Here is a 22,520-nt window from a genome sequence, read left to right as displayed (position 1 = left end):
TTTGACATATTTTCAAACCAGTAAAATCCATAGACTTTATCCAATGTTTTCTCCCAACCTAGATGCATGATGGATTCATGAACATGATTAATCACTGCCCATCTAAATGCCCTAGGGATTACAGGCAAACATTTAGTCCTGCCATTTCGTTGTATCTTTCTATATAAAACTCCTTTCCTTAATTCATAGGTTTTAAATAAATGTTATTTTTGAACTTAGCTAATGTATCTGCTACCTCAGGGTCACGTTGTTGTTCAAAAATCAACCAGTTGTCAGTTACCTCGGTTAAATTAATGCGTTTTTCTGGAATTTTATTTTGACCATTATTTTTATCGGGCACTGGATTCCGAGATAAACAATCTACATGCGCCATACGATCACCCTTCCTGTATTCTATGTTAAAGTCGAACGATTGTAAAAATGCCCACCACCTATGTACCCTCGGCGTTAAGTCTAGCTTTGTACATTACAGTCCGTATATACGACAAATTTACGTCCCTGCAAGTAGTGACGGAAGTGTTTGATACCATTGACTACTGCTAGCGTTTCTAACTCATACGAATGATATTTTGACTCAGCAGGGGATGTGCATTTACTATAATATTCTACCACATGGGGTTTGTCGTTAATTTTATGCAACAATATAGCACCATAGCCAATCGAACTTGCATCGGTGTGCAATTCTATTGCATGTTTCGGGTCGAATATAGTCAACACAGGTGCCTGCGTCAAAACTGTTATAATTTTAGTCCTTATTTGCTCATGTTGCTGTTGCCAAGAAAAATCAGAATTTTTCTTTTATGTGAGTTGATACAAAGGCTTAAGCGTTTCCGAGAATTTTGGAACGAACTGTCTAAAATACGAAGCCAATCCTATAAATTGTCGTAATTGCGACACAGATTGTGGAGGCGGTAAATCTAACAATGCTTTTACTTTACGTGCGTTTGGACTAATTTCTCCGTTACTTATTTCAAAACCTAGGTAGTTTCGGCTATAACCAACACGTCATCAATGTAAACGACAGCGCATGAGTGTGCCAGTGATCCCAATGCTCTTGTTATGGCCCTCTGAAAAACAGAAGGTGCATTTTTCAAGCCAAAAGGCATGGTCAAAAACTCGTACTGGCCCTCTGGAGTCACAAACGCAGTTCGTTCAATTGAATTTTCGTGTACTGGAATTTGGTAAAAACCACTAGCCATATCTAAGCACGAGAAATATTTTGCACCGCGAAGCCGGGCAATCTGGTCTGCTATAAGAGGCAATGGATACCTATCAGCAATGGTATTATCATTTAACATCCTGTAGTCCACACAAAGACGATAAGTGCCATTTTTCTTTTTCACTAACATCATTGGGCTGGCGAAAGGTGAGCAACTTGGACGGATAATATTTGCTTTTAACAACTCATCGATTTTACAACGCACCAGGTTTTTCTCTTCCTCGCCAAGCCTATAGGGACGTCGTTGCACTGTCTTTTGTGGATCTATTAACTTAATTTCCAACAGCCCTGTCGAGACTCGAGTTTTTGGTATTCCACTAATAAACCAGTCAGAGTAGCATTTTAGGATATTTGTTAAGACAATTTTATCGGAATCAACTAAATCTGTATCAGAACTTATAATATCCTCGTAATCAGTTAAAGTCACCTTGTCTATCATTTTCGTTTTATAAATTTGAAATTTATCAGCGTCTATCATCACGCCAAAGCCTTGGCTAAGAATCTCTCGACCAACCAACACATCGTATTTCAAATACTTGTCTAAAATTACGTGTAACAAAATCTCAAAACAGTATTGTTCAATATTTATTTTGCATAAAACTTGTTGAGTGCTATAAATTGCATCGTTACTTATGCCATTGAGTTTTACAACATTATTAACTCTTTTCCCTTTAAATTTATGGGCGACACTTTCCTTGACCAGTGAGCATTCTGCACCGGAATCGAAACAAAATGGAACAGACTCACCGGATGCCTTTTTTGTTCCAGAGGGTGGAGCTACTGCGCAGATATCCACTCGCTTCTCAAAAATTCTTTCGCATCCACCTGATCGGACTTTAGGACATGCGGATGCAAAGTGCCCAATTTCGCCACATTTGAAGCATTTGACACCAGATCGATCTTTCACACCCGTCGTATTTGTGCCGCTGTAGGTTTTGCCTTTACTCTGGCCCTGCTGCAAACGTGCCCGACATTCGGCATATTTATGCCCAACCTTTCCGCAGTAGTTGCATTTCACCAGGGACGGAGATTTGAACTTTTTGCGATCCGAGCCAGTTGCATCGTCTTCTATGCTACGCTTCATGAAGGAGTGTGCCTGCAACTGTTGTTGTAGCTCATTGCGAGTTTTTTCATTGGTGGTAAAAACCCAGCGCGCCAACTTGCTGTCAACTTGAGCCATGTGAGCCAAAGTTACAGACACAGCTATTTCTTCTAAATCCTTGGCTTTCCATTTAGACATAAGCATCGTGACAATCCGGCTGCCGTATTCAGCAAAGCCTTCTTCTGGTTTCGGTCGACCCTTCAATACATTGAGAACCATGCCAGCAGAGGTTTCAATTCCAACAAAACGCTGAAGAAACAGTTCCCTGAACTGCTCCCAAGAGATGCCGGCAAAGCATATTTGTGAAAGCCACTGTGATGCGGTGCCTTCTAGTGCTTTACTTAGTGCTATCACCAGATTGCTACCTTGGAGAACGTTATCAGCAAATATAAGGTCCACCGTGCTGCACCAAGATGAGGGCTCCACTCCAGCCACGTCAGGGTTAAATTTTGGTAAGGTAATGTGTGAAGCTTTACCATCGGATTGCGGCGCCTTTGGAGTCTGCATGTTCTTAATTATTTCCATCAGGTTGCGATTTTGCAGTTCCAATGCTAACAAATGTGGATCAGTAGGCAAAGCAGATCCCACTTCTGATGTCGGAGATGGCTCATTTATTTCCATTTTTCGGACGCAGCAAGTTCTGTTCGTTTCAGTGGCGTGATCGTAACTGAACTCGCTACGCACATTCCAAGTTATTTCACAAGTTTTGCAGATCATAATGCTATCTCTTTTCTACGCCCCTACGAACAGACCTTACTCAACAGCAGAGGATGTCTCTTTTCCTTAGCTGTTGTGCGTTCTGAAAACCACCGTTAGCGACATCGTGTCGCCACTCAAAATGTACATGCATGCACAATGGTCAAACTAACCATTCTATGCCACACATATACAGTGGGCAATTTAATCATTCTACGACATATATATATTCTTGATCAGCATCACTAGTAGAGTCGATCTAGCCATGTCCGTCTGTCAGTCCGTCCGTCCGTTTGTCCGTCCGTCTGTCCGTCCGTTTATATGCAAACTAGTCTCTCAGTTTTAAAGCTATCTGCATGAAACTTTCCCAAAAGTTGTCTTTTTATTGCAGGTAGTATATAAGTCGGAACGAGCCGGATCGGACGACTATAGCATATAGCTCCCATAGGAACAATCGGAAATATAATTGAAAAATATTATAACTTTGCTGTTTCTTAATTTTTTGTTTAGTCTTTCGACATTTAGTAATAGTTAAATATTTCCGATTCTTGCAATAGCTGCAAGGGTATATGAACTTCGGTTTGCCGAAGTTTGCTTTCTTTCTTGTTTTTTTTTTTCATTTTTTCCCGATTGTTGCTATGAAAGCTATAGGATATAGTGGTACGATCTGTCCAGTTCCTGTCTTATATATTTACAACATTTTTCTAGATTTTTAGTACAAGTTTCAAAAGAATATCACCTTTAGAAAAATTTTTGGCCGCGGCTCCCGTACAAGCCCGACCACTGTGCACTGCAGGAATAATTCAGCAACAGACATCAAATGAGGATCCAGGATCCAATTTGCCTAGTGGATTACAACCAATGCAGGTAACTTTAACAAACACAATGGATAGCAATACAGCAAACGCTGCATAAGCTTATACGTGTTTGTCTCTTGGATTGCGACTTATTTGGCAAACCCTTCTGAGTCTTCTCTTCTCAGTGAAGCAACTTCAGATGACCATAAGTGCAAGTCTCTTTTTAAATACCGTCGAGAAAGTTGACTACTTGAAGAGCTAGCGATTTTTGCTGCAAAATGCATTTCTCTAGCTGAAGGTTAGCTGAAGGTTGGACCTTTTGCCTAGTAATAGAAGTCGGTGACGGTATATTGACTAGTAGTTCGTCTAATGAGTGGTCTGACGAGTCCAGTCAGTCTTTGTCGCAAAGTTTTTCCTTGATCAAAGAGCAACGGTTACCCATTATGATAATTTGGTTTTTCCCTTAACGGATCCAGAGAATTCTCTCCATTTATTAAAAGCAAACTCCTTTATCAACATTTTATGTTTGTCGTGAAAATTGAACATTGCAAGCTAGTATTTTTATATTTTTTTTTAATTTTATGTTTTTCAGTTGATTATATTCAGTTTATTATTATAAATATTACCTATATGGGCCGAAATAAACATTGCGCTTTGAAGTAAATCAGATTGCCGTGAATCTTCTAAAAAAGAAGGAAAAAGCCAAAAGCCTTGTTACATTTGGTTCAGAATTTCTTAAAATCAAAAGTTTTTAATTGCTTAGAAACAAGAGGTAGAAAACTTCACAAGCGACACGAACAGCTGATCTGGGTTTGTTTACTTTTGAATTTTGGCAAATCCAAATGAAATTAATTAAAAATAATGAACATGAGTGAGTTAACTCAATGCTCAGCAGGACATCCATAATGCGACCGGGGCATTTGCCAACTTGGACGACAGGGAAGAGAAGCTGATTGCCTTGTTTGGCGGGTTTGCAATGAAGACCACCACAGTTTCTAAAAAGGGCAAGGATCCCCGTATATGTGGGAGTTTTTTATGCCAGAGATCCAGCAGTAATGCATTGTGGTACTGCTAGCAGAATTTGCACCGTGCGCTTTGGTTTTCAGTCATTTTTATACAACCCTGCATGTAGGAAACAGTTGTTGTAGTGCTGGCACGAACAAAATACCGGTATTTTCTCTAAAAACGTTCGGGGCGAATGATTTTTTATCGCATTTATTAATCACATTTATTTGCGGCATTTAGCCTTATGGGATTCCCTGTGTAAGTAAATGCGCATTAGGTTAAATGCGTTTAAATGCGCCACTAGTCAGGCTATTAATTTATTTGACCAGGTTGGTGAGATCAATTAAATAGAATCGACCAAGATATTGTTGTTGTTTTATCCATTCGCTTCATAAAATTGTTATAACGCTTTCATTTAAAATAAAAAAATAAGAATTATACAAAAATTGTTACAGCAATCCAATAAAAAATTCAAAATTTATACTTATCAAATATTTGAACTATTTATTCTTCAGTTTTCTTTTATTTTAACATAACCACATCTTAATCCAAAACATTTAGAACTACTACTGCAACTACTGAACTGCTTTATGAACTCATATATACCGTCTGCCGGTATTAAACGCAGTAGATAACTAAAATTTATAGCGGGTTTGCTAGCTTGCGTCGAAAAATTTTTTACAAGTAAACACATGGTGTACCGTTTCTTACTTTTCATCTATCTTTCACATTAAAATTGGTGATTGTATTGTTTTACGATTTAAAATAAAGTCAACGAAGATTTTACACACGCTACCTGTACAATGCGAAGCTGCCAAACTTCAAGTAATGGAACCCTTCCAGGCTTTTATTCTTGTTTCTGCCTTTACGCGCTAACCAGCATATGTCGCTCACACCTACAGGAAAACGTGCATAGTGAATCTCTTTTGCGTGAGTGCAGGAAAGAGACCCTACTATGCGATAATGTCAGCTATATAATCTTTGAGGAATATCTGAATTTGTAGGTCCAACATGCATTTGTCGAATTTATTCTCATATTGTTTCTTGTTTCTGGGACCCACACAGCATCATAAAGTGTCATCATCATAAACTGTAAAACCTTGAGGCAGAGGTGGCATCAGACAGAAGTGGTGAGCCTTTAATAGTTTGGCATCTGGTTCTTATTTTTCTCTTGTTGTAGTAATAAGACTGTCAAGTAAAGGAACATAAAAAAACAGTTGAACTTCTGAGTGGAAATCGTATAATTAGTCAAAAAGGCGCTTCAACTGACCGCCCCGCGGCTGATATTTGACTCCGCTGAAATATTGTGGGACAAGGAAGAAGAAGTTCGAGAGACTGGCAAGAACCAATGAAGCAACGGCTACCACGACTACGGACGTTACCTCATCCGCATCGAAGAAAGCCACAGCAACCAAGGCCAAAGTCAAGCCTGGGAATTTAGGATCAATTAAGTCAACGGACCCCAAGAAATCTCGCTAGGAAAGTATCTTGGCGAATCTATGTTCCAAGCGTGAGGTTCTGTGGGCCATAATCGACAGTGAGAATACTGGACCATTTAAGTAATTAAAAAAATTAAGATCAGTATTATAGATTAGCTTAGACCTTTGCAGATTAAAAAGAAGGGAACTTTTCCTTAAATTTGGACAAGAGATATGAAATATGAAAAACACGATTATTCAAAAATTTAGCCGCTTCGCAATGTGGGCATATGACATCCATCATTCCAATATATCAATTTTTAGACATTTTATTTATGGACGGAATATGTATATGCCTTCTCTTCGTTGCTGCGAGCCCAGTCTCCTGCCTAGGTATGTAAGGGTGGTTCATTTTCAATTGGTGGACATAAAACGATTTTTGTTGGATTTAGAACTCAAGGAGCAGACTTTACGTCCGTATAAGCTCATGCAGCGTTTGCTATATTGCTATCCATTGTGTTTGTTTAAGTTACCTGCATTGATTGTAATCCACTAGGCAAATTGGATCCTGGATCCTCATTTGATGTCTGTTGCTGAATTATTCCTGCAGAGCACAGTGGTCGGGCTTGTACGGGAGCCGCAGCCAAAAATTTTTCTAAAGGTGATATTCTTTTGAAACTTGTACTATAAATCTAGAAAAATGTTGTAAATATATAAGACAGGAACTGGACAGATCGTACCACTATATCCTATAGCTTTCATAGCAACAATCGGGAAAAAATGAAAAAAAAACAAGAAAGAAAGCAAACTTCGGCAAACCGAAGTTCATATACCCTTGCAGCTATTGCAAAAATTTAACATTTTTGAAAACATTAAAATTATGATTTACTTGCGTATATGTTTAAAAACATTGAAGCTGATTATTAGCAGCTCAATTATTTGATAGGTATTTTATATATTTTTATAATTTCTATGGGAGCTATATGATATAGACGTCCGATTTTGATAAAATTTAAACCATAATTCTGCGTATATGTTTAAAAACATTGAAGCTATGATGATTAGCAGCTCAATTATTTGATAGGTATTTTATATATTTTTATTATTTCTATGGGAGCTATATGATATAGACGTCCGATTTTGATCAGATTTAAACCATAATTCTGAAATAATTAAACATTGCTATATGTCGAAGAACTAAACAAAAAATTAAAAAACAGAAAAGTTCTATTTTTTTTCATTTATTTTTTCCGATTTTTCCTATGGTAGCTATATGCTATAGTCGTCCGATTTTGATGAAATTTTAACTGTAGATCGGAAATATTTTACCATTACTAAATGTCGAAGAACTAAACAAAAAATTAAAAAACAGCAAAGTTATAATTTTGTTTCATTTATTTTTCAGATTGTTCCTATGGTAGCTATATGCTATAGTCGTCCGATTTTGATTAAATTTTAACCGTAAATCGGAAATATTTTACCATTACTAAATGTCGAAGAACTAAACAAAATATTAAAAAACACCAAAGTTATAATTTTTTTTCATTTATTTTTCCGATTTTTCCTATGGGAGCTATATGCTATAGTCGTCCGATCCGGCTCGTTCCGACTTATATACTACCTGCAATAGAAAGACAACTTTTGGAAAAGTTTCAAGCAGATAGCTTTAAAACTGAAAGACTAGTTTGCGTAAACACGGACGGACAGACGGACGAACAGACGGACGGACGGACAGACAGACGGACGGACAGACGGACATAGCTAGATCGACTCTCCTAGTGATGCTGATCAAGAATATATTTACTTTTTAGGGTTGGAGATGTCTCCTTCACTGCGTTGCAAACTTCTGACTGAAATTAAAATACCCTCTGCAAGGGTATAAAAAAAAACTTTTTTTTATTACAATTTTTTTAAGTTTTTTAAGATTTAGCAAGATTTTTAGTATTTGTATTTGTATTTTATTATAAAATTTCATCCTATTGCTACAAGTTTGGAACTTATAAGTTAATGCGCTAGTCACTAAGAGTTGCATATATTTAATTGTTACATTATACTTAAAACTAATTTTCATAAAAACTAACCTAAGTCGCCTTCTATTTTTACTTTAATTTACGTAATAGTGTTTTTAAGGTGTGTGAATAATTTTATCTTGAATTGCGTGACACTGCTAATATTTTTAAGATGGTTTGGAAGCTGATTCCATGATCGAATAGCATTAATTAAAAATTGTCTTTCGGATGTCAATGATCTAGGTCTTATGCAAGTAAGATTGTTTGCTCTTCTAGAGGATGTAAATTGAAGTTTTTCGAAAAGATACAAAGGTTCTTTTTGGAAAATAATTTTTTGCAGAAAAATTAAGTTCCGCATCTTTATCCGTTCATTTAGCGAGATATCGAATATTTTCAGCGAAAATTCGGATACGTGATCTGTATGTGGTTGGTTGAACATATACCTGGTTATGCAATTAAATAGAACTTTAATTTTGTTCTTACTGGTAGTGTCACAGTTTGAAAAAACTTCTACTCCATAAAATAGCGCTGGAACAATGCAGGTTTTAGCTATTAGTAAACGTATATGGGTGGGCAGGCAATTTTTAGTTACGGATAATGTCCTTATTATGCCATATATTTTCCCTATAGACTTTTTAATATGATCATTCCAGGTAAGAGTTCTGTTGAATGTAAAACCTAAGTTTACAGCTGTATCAACGTACTCAAGTGGCGTGCTATTCATACTCAGTGGCTGCAAATTGTTAAAAATTATCTTTCTTTTACTTATGACAAGACATTTTGATTTTGATGTGTTGATCCCAAGTCCATTGTTGCCGGCCCACTCATTTACACGTTCAAGTTCTCTGTTACAAACATCTATACATTCATTTATTCTGTTTAAAGGACGACTCACATACATTTGGACATCATCAGCATACAAGTGTACATTACATTCAGATAACGCATTGGAAAGGTCATTAACATATAAGGTAAACAATAAGGGACCAAGCACAGACCCTTGGGGTACACCACGATTAACATTTTCATATGAGGACGAAACGCTAGACAGTACAACAGATTGACGACGATTTTGTAGGTACGAAGACACAAGTTTGACAGAAGTTTCAGAAAACATAAACATATTACGTAGTTTTGCACAAAGGACATTATGGTTTACTGTATCGAAGGCCTTACTATAGTCCAGTAAAACTAAGAGTGTAACATTGTTTTCGTCTATTTGTTCCCTTATGTCGTCTGCAATTTTTATAATAGCTGAGGTACAGCTTCTGTTTTTCCTAAAACCAGACTGATTATTAGTAAGCATTGCATTGTCGGACATAAATTTATTAATTTGATCAGCCATGAGATTCTCAAATACCTTTGATAGGTATGGTAAAATGGAGATGGGTCTGTACTCATTATTTGATTTAGGAATCGGAATTATTTTTGCCGCTTTCCAACAGTCCGGATAAGTAGATTTTGTCAGTACAGTATTAAAGGTATAGGTTATGTATGGCAGGATTTTTGGCAGCAGAATTTTTATGAATTTAGGGTTTATGTTGTCAGACCCAGTGGCGTCACTCTTAATTCTTAGTATACTTTGTAGGACATAACACTGATTAACACACAAAAACCTAAATCTAATATCACAGACAGTTTCAGATACAAATCGTGGTATATTTATTTTCAGTGATTTCAGGTACTGTGCAGCTTAAGAACTTTTTATTAAGTTCATTTTCATTTATGTCTTGTTCAAGTCTTGGTTTAACTTTGCATATTCCCAGATTTTTAATTATTTTCCATGTTTGAGCAGTGGAAGATGCGTTGTTGAATTTATGGAAATATAAATTTGTCTTGGCGGCGTTAGTAAGTTTGGTCACTTTTTTTCTCAATAACTTGAACACTGTGTAACCTTGAGGTGTCCTGTACCTTTTCCACTTATTGTACGCCCCGTCACGCTGTAATATTGTGTCTTTGATATTTCTTTGGAACCATGGTATTTCAGGAAAACGATTAACTTTGCTTCGAACAGGTACGAGACAGTTACATAAATAATTAATATTGTTTTGTAAAAGGTTAACTTGTTCGTCTACTTCGGAAAGAGAATATATGTCATTCCAATTGCACAAATTAAAGGTGGAGTCCAAATGGTCATAGTTGATGGATGGTCAAGTTATTGTAGGTCAAGTGCGTAAGTCAAGTATATGAGGTCATGTTTTGAAAACGATGGGACAATAAGTTGGTCATATGTAGCTACTTTGTCTGTATCAGACACAAGTTAACAGACTTCATCCCCAGCGATTTCATGTCCTCTGCAAGGTGGGATTCCCTAAAATAATGCTATTAAAATCGCCTGTTATAACGACGTCTGAATAATTAATTGACACGTCAGTTTTAATATTATTGAAATCGGACAACTATATCATATAGCTTTCATTGATACGACACAGACCAAAGAATTGTTTCGCTCCTGCAAGAGTTGCTGAAAGAAAAATGAGGTAAGGTTGCGTTTTGCGATGGCACAAGTGCAACTGCATGTTTCTGCAGTTAAAATAAACATTTTTATAGCCTTGCAGAGGGTATTATAATTTCAGTCAGATATTTGCAACGCAGTGAAGGAGACGTTTCCGACCCTATAAAGTATATATATTCTTGATCAGCATCACTAGGAGAGTCCATTTAGCCATGTCCGTCTGTCCGTCCGTTTCTACGCAACTAGTCCCTCAGTTTTAAAGCTATCTGCATGAGCGAGCCGGAACAATCGGAAAAATAAATGAAAAAAATTATAACTTTGCTGTTTTTCAATGTTTTTAACATATACGCAAGCTAATCATAATTTTAAATGTTTTCAAGAACATTTAATTTTTGCAATAACTGCAAGGGTATATGAATTTCGGCTTTCCGATGTTTGTTTGCTTTATTGTTATAATCTTAATATAACAAATAATAACGGGGTGTAAACACCATATAGGGGCAACCGGGGGATATTTTTGTATTAAACCTGGGAGATTTCACTAAAAATCTGCATACTATAGATTATAGCCGCCATAGGAACAATCAGTGTAAAACGAGTTTTTGCCGGAAAATCTATTTTGCCTTAAAATAATAATGACAGAAATGATACATGTATTTACCAAAAAAGACCATCAAATAAAAAATATTTTTAATTTATATGTTTACCCTTTTACATTTATGTCCATATATGTGAATTGTTAGTTCAAACATACATCTGAATGGGTAAAAAAAATTTTGTTTCATATAGTTTCGTCCAGTAAATCAATAGCTGATTTAAGTAGCTTGGAAGTTTTCTTTGACCAGCAATAAAAGGATCAGAACTTAAAAACAATCTGTTCTGTAACAGTATTCGACAGGACCCTTGAAATTTTCCGCGTAAGGTTTAAATAATTTAATGTATTAATTTTTGAAGTACAGAAGCACGTCTTTTTTTTTAATCTGAGGTTAGGTTACCTTTTCGTATATTTGCAAGCCGGCAAATATTCTTTTATTCTTAAAATGCTTAGGAATTATATACTAAACAATTTTGTTGTCCCCAAGAATGCTATCACAACTAATAGTCGGCGCTTTAAAACGCATTAAGCCTAAGGCGCATTTATTTACACAGGAAATCCCATAAGGCTAAATGCCGCATTTAAAATAAATCATTCGCCCCGAACGGTTTTAGAAAAAAAACCCGTAATTTGTTCGTGCCACCACTACAACAGCTGTTTTTCCACATGCAAGGTTGGCGCAATTTACAATTTCTTTCGAATATAAAATCTATTTTGAATAAAAATGACTGATAACAAGAGCGCACGATCAAATTCTGGTCCCAGTACCGCAATGCATTACTGCTGGATCTCTGACAGGAATAACTCCCAAATATACGGGGATCCTTTCCCTTTTTAAAAACTGTGGTGGTCGCTTTATGGATGTCCTGCTGAGCATTAAAGAGTTGAGTTAACTCACTCATATTCATTAATCATTACCAAACACAGAAAAGAATTTAATGCATTTATTTAAAATATAGCACATCCATTGCACAAACATTTGTTTTTAATAAGCTTAAAAAATTTATTGAGGAGAGCTTCCCAAGCACGTTGCTCACGCTGAAATACCCATGATATTTCATGCTTTCTCTTGCGGTGCTATTCTTGAAGAGGACAGATAGAGAAAAACAAAAAGATGAATGAATTCAAATAGCTAGACCAATTATAAATAAGAATTGGTCCTGTAAAACTCCAGTAATGCAACATGATGTGCAGATAAATACGTTTATTTAATTAGTATATCAGGGTTCCCACAGGTACATTTAAATCTAAAATTTTGGTTTCATTTAATTTTTTTATTTATGGCCTATGGAACCGACCACTGTGCAGTGGTTTGACAACCTAACGCGTGGGAAAAAGAAAGTGTTTTGACGGGCGACTGGGTTTCCAACTGCAGTTATTTGTTAGCTTAGGCGAGTTTTTAACTCTCATTTATATTACCTCTTTTTATAAACATCGAATTTATTTAATAGCCTGATTCCATTACCACATTAGTGGACATTTTAAATGTGCCTGATTCCATTGGCGCATTAGCATTTAGCTAATGCTACTTCGGCAAGTGAGTGGCACGAATAGCTGATCTGGGTTTGTTTACTTTTGAATTGTCGCAAATCAAAAATTAAAACTCATGAATATGAGCGAACTTACGGATCAGCAGGACATCCATAATGCGACCGAGGCATTTGTCAACTTGGTGGACAAGGAAAGAGAGCGATGATGTTGTTTGACGGGTTTGCAAAGGAGACCACCACAGTTTATAAAAAGAGAAAGGATCCCCGTATATGTGGTAGTTCTTTCCTGCCAGAGATCCAGCAGTAATGAATTGTGGTACTGCGACCACGATTTGCTGCGTGTGCTCTTGTTTTCAGTTCAAGTAGATCGTTCCTCCCACCGATCCAAAACACTTCGTACCCGACGAACCTACGGACGAATCACAGATCGTAAGAGCGTGGCCTTTCAGCAGCCGAAGTCGTGGGGATATCACCGAGCGACTGCACACCGAGACACTTCGAAGCATCGAGCAGGCGAGACCGTCTTACACCGAAGCGCCGACACCCTGGAGAACGAGAGTTTTATATACAAATTACCTTCTGTTGAACTTAGTTATTATATAAACCTAAATATAAGCACATTCTGTAGCGGTCTCGTCAGTGCTGTAATTGGGGAAGGGGAGATAATCAGATCTAAAAGAATCAAACAGAAATTTATATCGCCTTCCAAAACAGGGTCGTTACAAATGGTTTTGAAGAACTAGTATAATGCTTTTTGCAGTGATGCTATTAAAAAAAGTTAATATAACAAAAAACTAAAAATTTTTGTTTTTAGTTAAAGCTTGTGGTCGCACAAATATGATGCTATACATCGCAACAGGGACACTCTGACACTCGGTGGCTCATCATTTGATGGCTGCGATCGACTGTGATCGAACCACAGAAACTATTATTAATTTAAGGACACTGTATAAAGCTTATATTATAGTTTTATAGTTTTCCACCTCTGCAGAAGACACGCCATTTACTGCTCTGCAGAAGACACGCCATAAACTGCTCTTCAGAATCCCCATGTATCTCAAGGTTCGCAACGTGGTCCTAAAGCCTTCATTTTCCGGAGATTCTTAACAAGTCTAGGAACTTCGTCAAGGTTCAGAGATGAGCATCGGACGGAGCCTTGTGATAGAAAATTTTGAACATTGCTGTTCCATGATTAAGAAAATATATATTTAAGTTTTAAGTAAGCTTTGCTTACTATCACCTACTCCATTGCCAACGAATTGCCTTATCGCCGGTTGAGTAACTGCTTAGGCTTTTAATGTCGTTGACTCTGTTTTCGCACAAATTCTCTATATACGGTGTTGGCCAGCCTTTTTATATCAGCAGAAAAAAATATCATTGTGAACCATATTCATGTTTTTTTCTTCTAGTACTAAACAAATTTTTTGTTCAATAAAAAAAAAAAAAATTTGCAATCCCTAATGCTTAGGAACATTCAACAAATTTTACTGGGTAATTTTATATTGTTAGTAAAGTTGAAAATTTTAACCTAATAAATTTGTTAATTTTTTTATTTCAGTGTCAGAAGTGTTATGTATAAATATTTGGAAAAGGAAACCGAACTTAATTTTCATAAAATTTTTAATGAAGTTTTGGGTATGTATTTCGCCACATTAAGTATTTTATTGAAGAATTCTTTTTAGGTTATTTGCTCTTCAAAGACTTTTGTGAGAACGATTCGGATGAACCCATACAGCAACTAAAGTTTTATGAACAGGTACAATATTTTTTTTTTAATTGTATTATTTTTATTTTATTTTATTTCGTTCTAGATAAAAACATTTGAAAAAACAGAATGTTACGATGAGAGAAAAAAATTAGCCAGAGAAATTTATGATAACTTTATAATGGAGGAAATGCTGTCACACACCTATGCAAGTACTCTGAAGTTAAAATAAAAACGTTTTTAATACCCATAAATTTAATTATAGGACTATTCTAAAGATGCTGTTGCGAGTGTTCAGAAATACTTATTAAAAAATGAAGTTCCCGTTGACTTATTTGAAGTAAGCCCTTACAATCTGATATATGTTCTATCTTTATTAACACTTGTTTACAAAATGCAATCGACAATTTACATGATTTTCCTGGACGGTTGGATTCCATTAACCTAAAACAATTTTTAAAGCATTTTCCTTAGCACTTGTCTGTAGCTAAACTAGTTTACAAGTTATAGCCGTGCAAAGTTCAGCTGTTTCTAAAGATTTTTTGCTACATAAGCTAGTTTTTTAAAAAGTCGAAGAACAAACTTTTTTTTAACGACCTGCCCAACACAAAAAAAAGTATTCCAGAATTCTAAAAAAAAGTCCTTAAAATTTGTTGAAACTGAGAAACGATTAGAACATTTTTGTAATTTTAAATATACAAAAAAAAATATATTTATTGAATAACTTATGAATGGAGATCCAAGCAAATTTTGAAGAAAATTTAAACTGTGTTCAAAAAGTGTAATATTTTACCAAATATTATACCAGGAACTCATCTAAAAAAAATTGTTAGTATGTCACTTTCACCGCCCTTTCTGCACAACCAATTAATTTTCCTAAAGTCTTGGTATGCAATTCTTTTTCATTTAGCGATACCTTTTGGTTGGTGTCTTACTCGTCACATCACATCAGATTTTCAATTCTGCGGCTATATAATATTAGTCTCCTATGCACACGCTCTTGGTGCGCATCGACACTACAAGTACTATCGTTCATTATGATATTTCAAAAGCTAAGCCCATTTTCCGATTTATTATTCAAGATTGATAAAATTTTAATAAAATTGAAACCGTAATTGTAAAATAATAAACCATCTCGAAACATGTTAAAACAAGTAAATTAAAAAACTGTGATGCTATATTTTTTTTTATTAATTGTCCTATTGCTACTTATGCAACTAGATTTTATCAAAATTAAATTTAAATTTTATTAAGTTTAAATTTTGAATGTCAAACGATCACTATACATATATGATATAGTCGTCCGGTCTTAATAAAGTTAAAGCCGTAATTCTTAAATAATAAACCATTACAGGCCTGTTCCAGCTTTCACTCGGAAGTGAGTTTGATGACGTTTTCGGATTTCCCTTTAACATCGGAAAATTTCCCTTTTGGTCCCTTCTGTTCCCAAACAAAATCAGCTGACTGGCAGCTGTCCCCTTTTGACAAAGCCGTTTGATTTGTCAGAGTTTTGCCGCCCCAGGACTGATTAAATTTTGGCCCGCTGGTGTCACTCAACTTATGTCGTTAATGGTATACTAGCTTAACGAATAAAATCGAAGGAACTGGCATAGGGGTCTCAAATACAAATTTTCAAATGTTTTTATGCCGCTCTTTAGCCAGTGGTTTGTTCGGTGTTGTGTACTTTTCACAAGGTTGCAACGAAATTCGTTTCGCAAATAGTACATAAAATTATGTGGTAATAAGAACAAAAATACTTTTACATTTGGATTAGATTAAACACCTAACTTACCATATTTGTACGAACACAAAAGGGAGTGCTAAAAATAAGTCCCAAGAAAATACTTGTCTTTTTTCGTACCATGACAGCTCTGGCATCTTCCTGTTAAATTCGTTCGAAAACTGAAACAGAGGCGGCGGATTTGTAAAAATGCTGAAGGCTGGAATCGAACCGATTCTGAAACGCAACCACAAAATAATTTTTAATAGGTGAAATATGTTTATATAAACCAAATTTGCAAAGCAGTAATGTTCTTAAAACATAAAAATAAAAATTATCAAAATAATCTGCAAAGTATTTTAAATCAATTAACAAAGAATTAACAGAGGGAATTTAGATTCCATGTGAATATTTCGGAAGTGAAAACTGCAACAGGTTTGAGAAACTCGAATCCGAGTGAATCTTTGGGAAGTGAAAACTGGAACAGGGCTGATAGTAATGGCTGCCATAGGACGATAGAATAATTGAGCTAAAAATCTTTATAGCTTTAATGTTTTTAAATATACACGTGTCGGAGAGGAATTCGTTTTAAAGATGTTCGCTAAGCCTAGCAAATTCTGCTCGTCTCAACGCCGCTTTTCGAACTGACACCTACGGAAAAAGAACTCAACTTGTCAATTCCTTTTTGTTCCTTCCTCTATTCTCACTCAGTTCGGGACAAACGATCAAACCTCACTCAGTAGCAGACTCGAAAGTCCCGCCTCTAGGCCTATTTCCTACGAATTGCGCATTTGCATCACGCAGTTTAAAAAATATTTGCCGCCTATGCGGCGCCTATTTTAAATTACATTCGCTGTATACTATACTACAATGAACATGTACCAGTGCCCCCTCACGGCTTTCCTGACTAGTCACACGTTTTTGTGTGTTGGCATTAGATCACTATATTTTCACACGTCAGTTGTTATTGATTTTTATTGTTAACAAACACTTAATTTACTTTTCTTTACATAATTTAAGGTATTTAGACAAAAATAAACAAATTGATTTCTTAATAACGTAACATAGATTCTTTTTATTACATTTTCTTCTGAGCCATACTTAATAACTGGTGTATTTTCATTTATACCCAGTTTCCGACCCCAAAGCACCTACTGTGCCATCCTTATCCTTATTTCCCACTTGGAAATCTGACGCAGCTTCTCTTGAGTCGTCGAAATCTTCATCAACTTCATCACTTATATCTTTATTTGGCGATGCCCTTAAAAAATCGTGAGCATACTTAAAAGTTATTTTGCTTGTTAATGATTTTAAAAACTCTCTCCATATATTAGTTATATTATTTCAAATGAATCCTCAAGTTTTATTTAACAAAACATTGCTTTGTTCTGTCAAACCTACGTTTGTCGTAACGAGCTTAAGCTTCTATGTTTTCCTTAGCTTATTTTCTTAAAGTTTCTCTATCAATTAGACCTATCCTCTTCTTCACCTTTTGGCAATAGACCGAAGGGTCTGGCTTCCTTTTCCAATTTCTAATGGGCTGGCCTTGGTAACTCAATTGGCAGTGCAATTCATTTCTAACTGAACTTGGCTAAGGCATCTTGCCACGACCTCTGACTGGTTTCGACGGCGGTCAACATACTTTTAAGCGTACTCATGCGTTGGCCATTTGCCCTGTTCAAATTTTTTGGGAAGAACAAAATTTACGGAATCCTGAGCTTGCAAAGTTACGTCCCTGATCTGCTATAATTCGAGTTGGCACACCAAACAAACACACAACGGCTTTAACGGCTTTGATAGAACTTTTAGTGTCAATGTCTAAAAGGGTAAAAGCGTGCGATAGTCAGACACCTGTCTGCCCCGCATGAGCTCGTCTGATTTGGATGTGTGTGTGTACGAACCCCTATTGTCAAGGTATCCCGGCAGAAATTATGTAATTTTCTTGACCATTTCCACTGTTGCGTCGCACACCCTTGAATTTGTTTTCACCAAGTCATTTTTGGAATTCTGATTACATCACAAGTTTATTTGTGTGACAAACTAAAGCGTGTTTATAATACGGATTGCAAAAATAAAAAAATATATTTGGAGTAAATACTTTTTACTTAATTTAAAATTACATACACATGAAAATATGAAATAGTTTAATAGAAAAGGTTTTAAATGAAGCAAATATAATGTTAACATAGTTTTTTAGAATTTATATTGATCTATCCCTTCCCTTTTCTTATACCCTTGCAGAGGGTCTTATAATTTCAGTTTGCAACGCAGTGAAGGAGACATTTCCAACCCTATAAAGTATATATATTCTTGATCAGCATCACAGGAGAGTTGATCTATCCCTGTCCGTCTGTCAGTCCGCTTCTACGCAAACTAGTCTCTAGGTATATATGACAAACAAATTATAAGTGCTGTTTTTTTATTTTTTTTTGTTCTTCGGCATATAGTAAGTGTTAAATATTTTAGAATTATGGTTTAAATTTCATCTTAATCGGACGACTATAACATAAAGCTACCATGGGATCAATAAAAAAAAAATTTTTTTAAGGTGTAAGTTTTTTTTTTGTAATATCTTTTAAAAATTCTTTTTGACTTATTAATTATTTGACAGTTCAGAAATACGTTTTTGACTTTATTAAAATTGGAAAACGAAATTATAAAACTGCCATAGGGACTATTGAATAATTGAGCTGCAAATCATCAAAGCTTCAATGTTTTTAAACATATACGCAAGAAAATCATAATTTTAATGTTTTCAAGAATATTTAATTTTTGCGAAGCTGCAAGGGTATATGAACATCGAAAGAGGTTAACCAGTCAATAACAGTCGTCATCTAGATTCCAAACGTTTCCTAGTGTTCCAAGTGCAAAACAGAAGTCACAGCTCATTTTGCCATATTGCTTGTGTTGACTTGCAGGCAGAGGTAGCGAAAATTCTAACAAACTCTCCGAATTTTTTGTGGCAATGCGATAGTTGTGTGGAAGCTAATGATTCGCTATCCAAAACTGACGAACTGGATACCAAAATGAAAAATCTTGAGCGCTTGTATCAGAGCCTTAAATCCAAATTTCTGGACGCATTTCGCAAACAAAGGGGTATTTTTTGGCCGAACCAAAATATTCATTGCAAACCTCGTTAGCCAAGGGCTGTCATTTTACTCGCCGCACAATTGTATGCGGCTACTGCAGCCTCGGCACCGTCGATCGTTGACCCAAATTTGTACCCTCCTGTGGTTCAACAAGTTCGTAAAAATAGGAATAGGAAAAATAAAAAAACAATAGACGTGTTGTTGGAACTGGGCCTAATACAGACGATTTTTAAGTATTGCTGTTAGAACTGGCTAAAAAAAAGACAACACATACGCATTTACAATTTCAAACTGATTTTATTTTCTATAAGTTTAGTTTAATTTAATTTAATTTAATTTATTTTATTTTACGTTTTATCTCAGTGCTACAGGGTTGAATACGTTTAACACTAATGATTTTGTCTTACATACTAACATTATAAAATCTTAAACAGAAAACGGACTGTTGGAATTTAACAGTCAGAAATTAAAAATGGAATACATTTAAAAACGAGAAAGTACAAAAAATAGTGAATTGAACGAAATTATCAAATTAAAATGTAAAGTTAAAGATGCAGTTAAAGTTAGAGTATGTGTTTTAAATAGTGTTTATTTTTTATTGTTTTTTTCGGAAGATCATTCCAGTAGCGAACAGTTAGGATAAAGAATTGTCGATCCTAATTGAAGTCGTTTGCAAATAATATTATTTGTTTCTGCGGTTGCTGACATTTGCAAGAACTCCATTAGGTACTGTGGCTCCTTCTTGATTAATAGTTTGTGTGAGAGAGTCCTTAGCTTAATCCAGGACTCAAATATCGGAGTTAATCGGTGTTTCGCTCCCGCAGTCCTCTGTTCTTTCTAACTATCTCGTGTCAATGTGCCGAATATAGAAGTTAATCGCTTTCCCCGCTTTTTCTCAAAGTTTTTGAGCTTAAGAATTTTGTTCACTATATCTGTCTGTCATGGTTTGCAATGCCATTAAGAAGAAAAGTGGCTTACGCTACCACTGTGATGAGTGCATCTGCAGTGGCAATTTGGAGACTCACAAAAAGCAGGGTTGCGGAAGTAATCCGTAACTACAGTAAAAAGGATCTGCTTTTGGCGCTCGAATCGTAACTATGCTTCGCGCAAAGCGCAAAAAAGTTTTTGTCGGTAGACAGTCTTTGGCTTACGCCGTGGAATCTCCACGATTCGCAACCCGCAATGGTACCATGATCGGGGGCTAAAATAGATTCGCTACCTTAATGTTCGGGTCGCGATGTAGTGCACTAGGGAATTCCGATTTACCAGCTTTGTCAAAAAAAAAATAAATTAGTGGCCCCAACACCTCATGTGGACTTTACGTCCGGATTAACTGGCTATCCTGGTAATGCAAATAATAATTATGTATTACCAAAAACTGTCACATGTGTGTTACCTAAAACGGATAAATGTGTTGTGAAAGAGTACAAAGCTAAGAAAAACAAGAGAGAACGCTAAAGTCAAGTCTTCCGACTATTAGATACCCGTTACTCAGTCAACTAACTTCAAAGTAAGTTACAATCAAACTTTAGGTGGCGCCATCTATCGAACTGCATAGACAACACTAGAACCTAAGTGGAAAGTAGGAAAGACTAGAGTCTGCATGCCAAATCTGAAAACTCTAGCTTTTGTAGTTTCCGAGATCTCGACGATCATAGAGACGGACAGGCCGACAGTCGGACAGACGGACGGGCAGAGAAACGAACATGGTTAGATCGACTCGGCTATTGATCCTGATCAAGAATTTATATACTTTATATGGTTGGAAACGCTTTCTCCTAATTATTGCAAATTGGTCCCCGGACGCAATAGCCAATATTTTACATCCTTTAGCGCAGCATTACTTTATTGAGGGCTTACTTGAATTGCACTATCTTAAGTAAACCATGTTCAGAATTCTTTAGGACTTTTACTGGATTTGTGTTTTATTTCAAATCCTGAAGGCGTTTGTGTTTTAGGAACCTTCCCACATAAGCAACCTGAAGATCCCAGCTTTAGAGCAGACTATTGATGTAGAGTTAAAGGGTAATTTTGAAAAGTCTGTGAAACGAATCCACTGTTTTCGTAAGAAAAACTTTGGTAGCTTAAATACTTGTATATCTGGCTTTGACTAGTCCCAACTATATTCGTGCCCATTAATATATTTTATAATGCATTGAACTCCTTATTCCACAAATGTTTTCCGTTACACTATCTGTCTAGTTCCAATAAACCTCGATGGTTTAATAAACTGATGTCACGTCTAAAAAAAGTCTCGAATTTATAATAAATACAAAGCGTGTGGTTTGCAAGCCGCCTTTTTCAGATTTAAGTGCTCCGTCGAATTTTACCGTGCCTAACGCCCAGTGTTATAATAGCAAGCTTTAAAAAAAAAAAAACAGTTATAATGTGGAAAGCACTAAGCGTAATTTTTGCCTCTTTCCCAGCATCGCTATCGACAAATCTTTTGCCCGAATTTAGGTGAAAACTACGTTTTCGTTGATCTGCAAAGGGTAATTAGGGGTTTCAAATGATCTTCTAACATGGATTTTCAGTTATCTGGGTGGTAGGACATTATGAGTCTTTTTAAAAGTTCTGCCACTAAAACGATCCAAGGTATTTCACGCGTCCCACAAAGAGCCACCATGGCCCATTGCTATTTACATTACTTATTATTATCTAGTCTTAACAAGTCGCGTGTCCTCATGTGCGGAGATGTCGTTAAACTATGCCTGCAACATATCGATATTTTCCTCTGTTCAGAATTAGAAAAGTGTTGTGGTGTTGTGAAAATCTATTAAACTTAAATAGCACAGTCAAAAATATGCCAATAATACGCTAGGTAGTTATGAGTTGACTAGAGTTAGACATATTGATAACCTTGGCGTCCTCTTAAACCCAAAACTTAAGATTCCTGACCATATTACTTCCATGGTAAATAAATCCAGGGGGAAGCTTGAATTTATAAAATGGTGGTCTAAGAAATTTGATGATCCCTATGTCACAAAGACTTTGTTTATTTCACTAGTTCGTCCAATTCTAGATTATTGCTCACCAGTTTGGAGTCCCCAATATAGTGTAAATATAGGCCGGATAGAGTCTGTACCTTAATTGGGATGCAAACCTATTTATACAATCGTACTCTAGTAGACTTATTCTAATTAATTTATCAATCTTATCCAATCGTAGAACGATGATTGGTATCAATTTGTGCTGAATTACTGGGTCGCCTAAATTTCTC

General features: G+C 35.9%; 1 protein-coding gene across 3 annotated transcripts in view; it reads left to right on the top strand.

The window, feature by feature from the left end:
- The window catches only part of LOC108149572 (G protein-coupled receptor kinase 1), a 382,291-nt gene that overhangs the window by 12,393 nt on the left and 347,378 nt on the right, over window positions 1-22,520 (top strand). For 2 of the 3 annotated variants that reach the window (XM_041710001.1, XM_041710003.1), the window contains exons 2-5: window positions 14,345-14,421; window positions 14,469-14,542; window positions 14,598-14,699; window positions 14,757-14,831. In XM_041710001.1, coding sequence (XP_041565935.1) covers window positions 14,345-14,421; window positions 14,469-14,542; window positions 14,598-14,699; window positions 14,757-14,831 — 328 coding nt within the window. Of the gene's footprint in view, window positions 1-14,344; window positions 14,422-14,468; window positions 14,543-14,597; window positions 14,700-14,756; window positions 14,832-22,520 lie in introns of those variants that run through there. The other variant, XM_041710002.1, reaches the window with a different exon arrangement.

Source organism: Drosophila elegans, unplaced genomic scaffold (assembly GCF_018152505.1).
Source record: "Drosophila elegans isolate 14027-0461.03 unplaced genomic scaffold, ASM1815250v1 contig_684, whole genome shotgun sequence".
In the NCBI taxonomy this organism is placed as follows: Eukaryota; Metazoa; Arthropoda; class Insecta; order Diptera; family Drosophilidae; genus Drosophila; species Drosophila elegans.
This window is presented reverse-complemented; position numbering and strand designations above follow the sequence as displayed.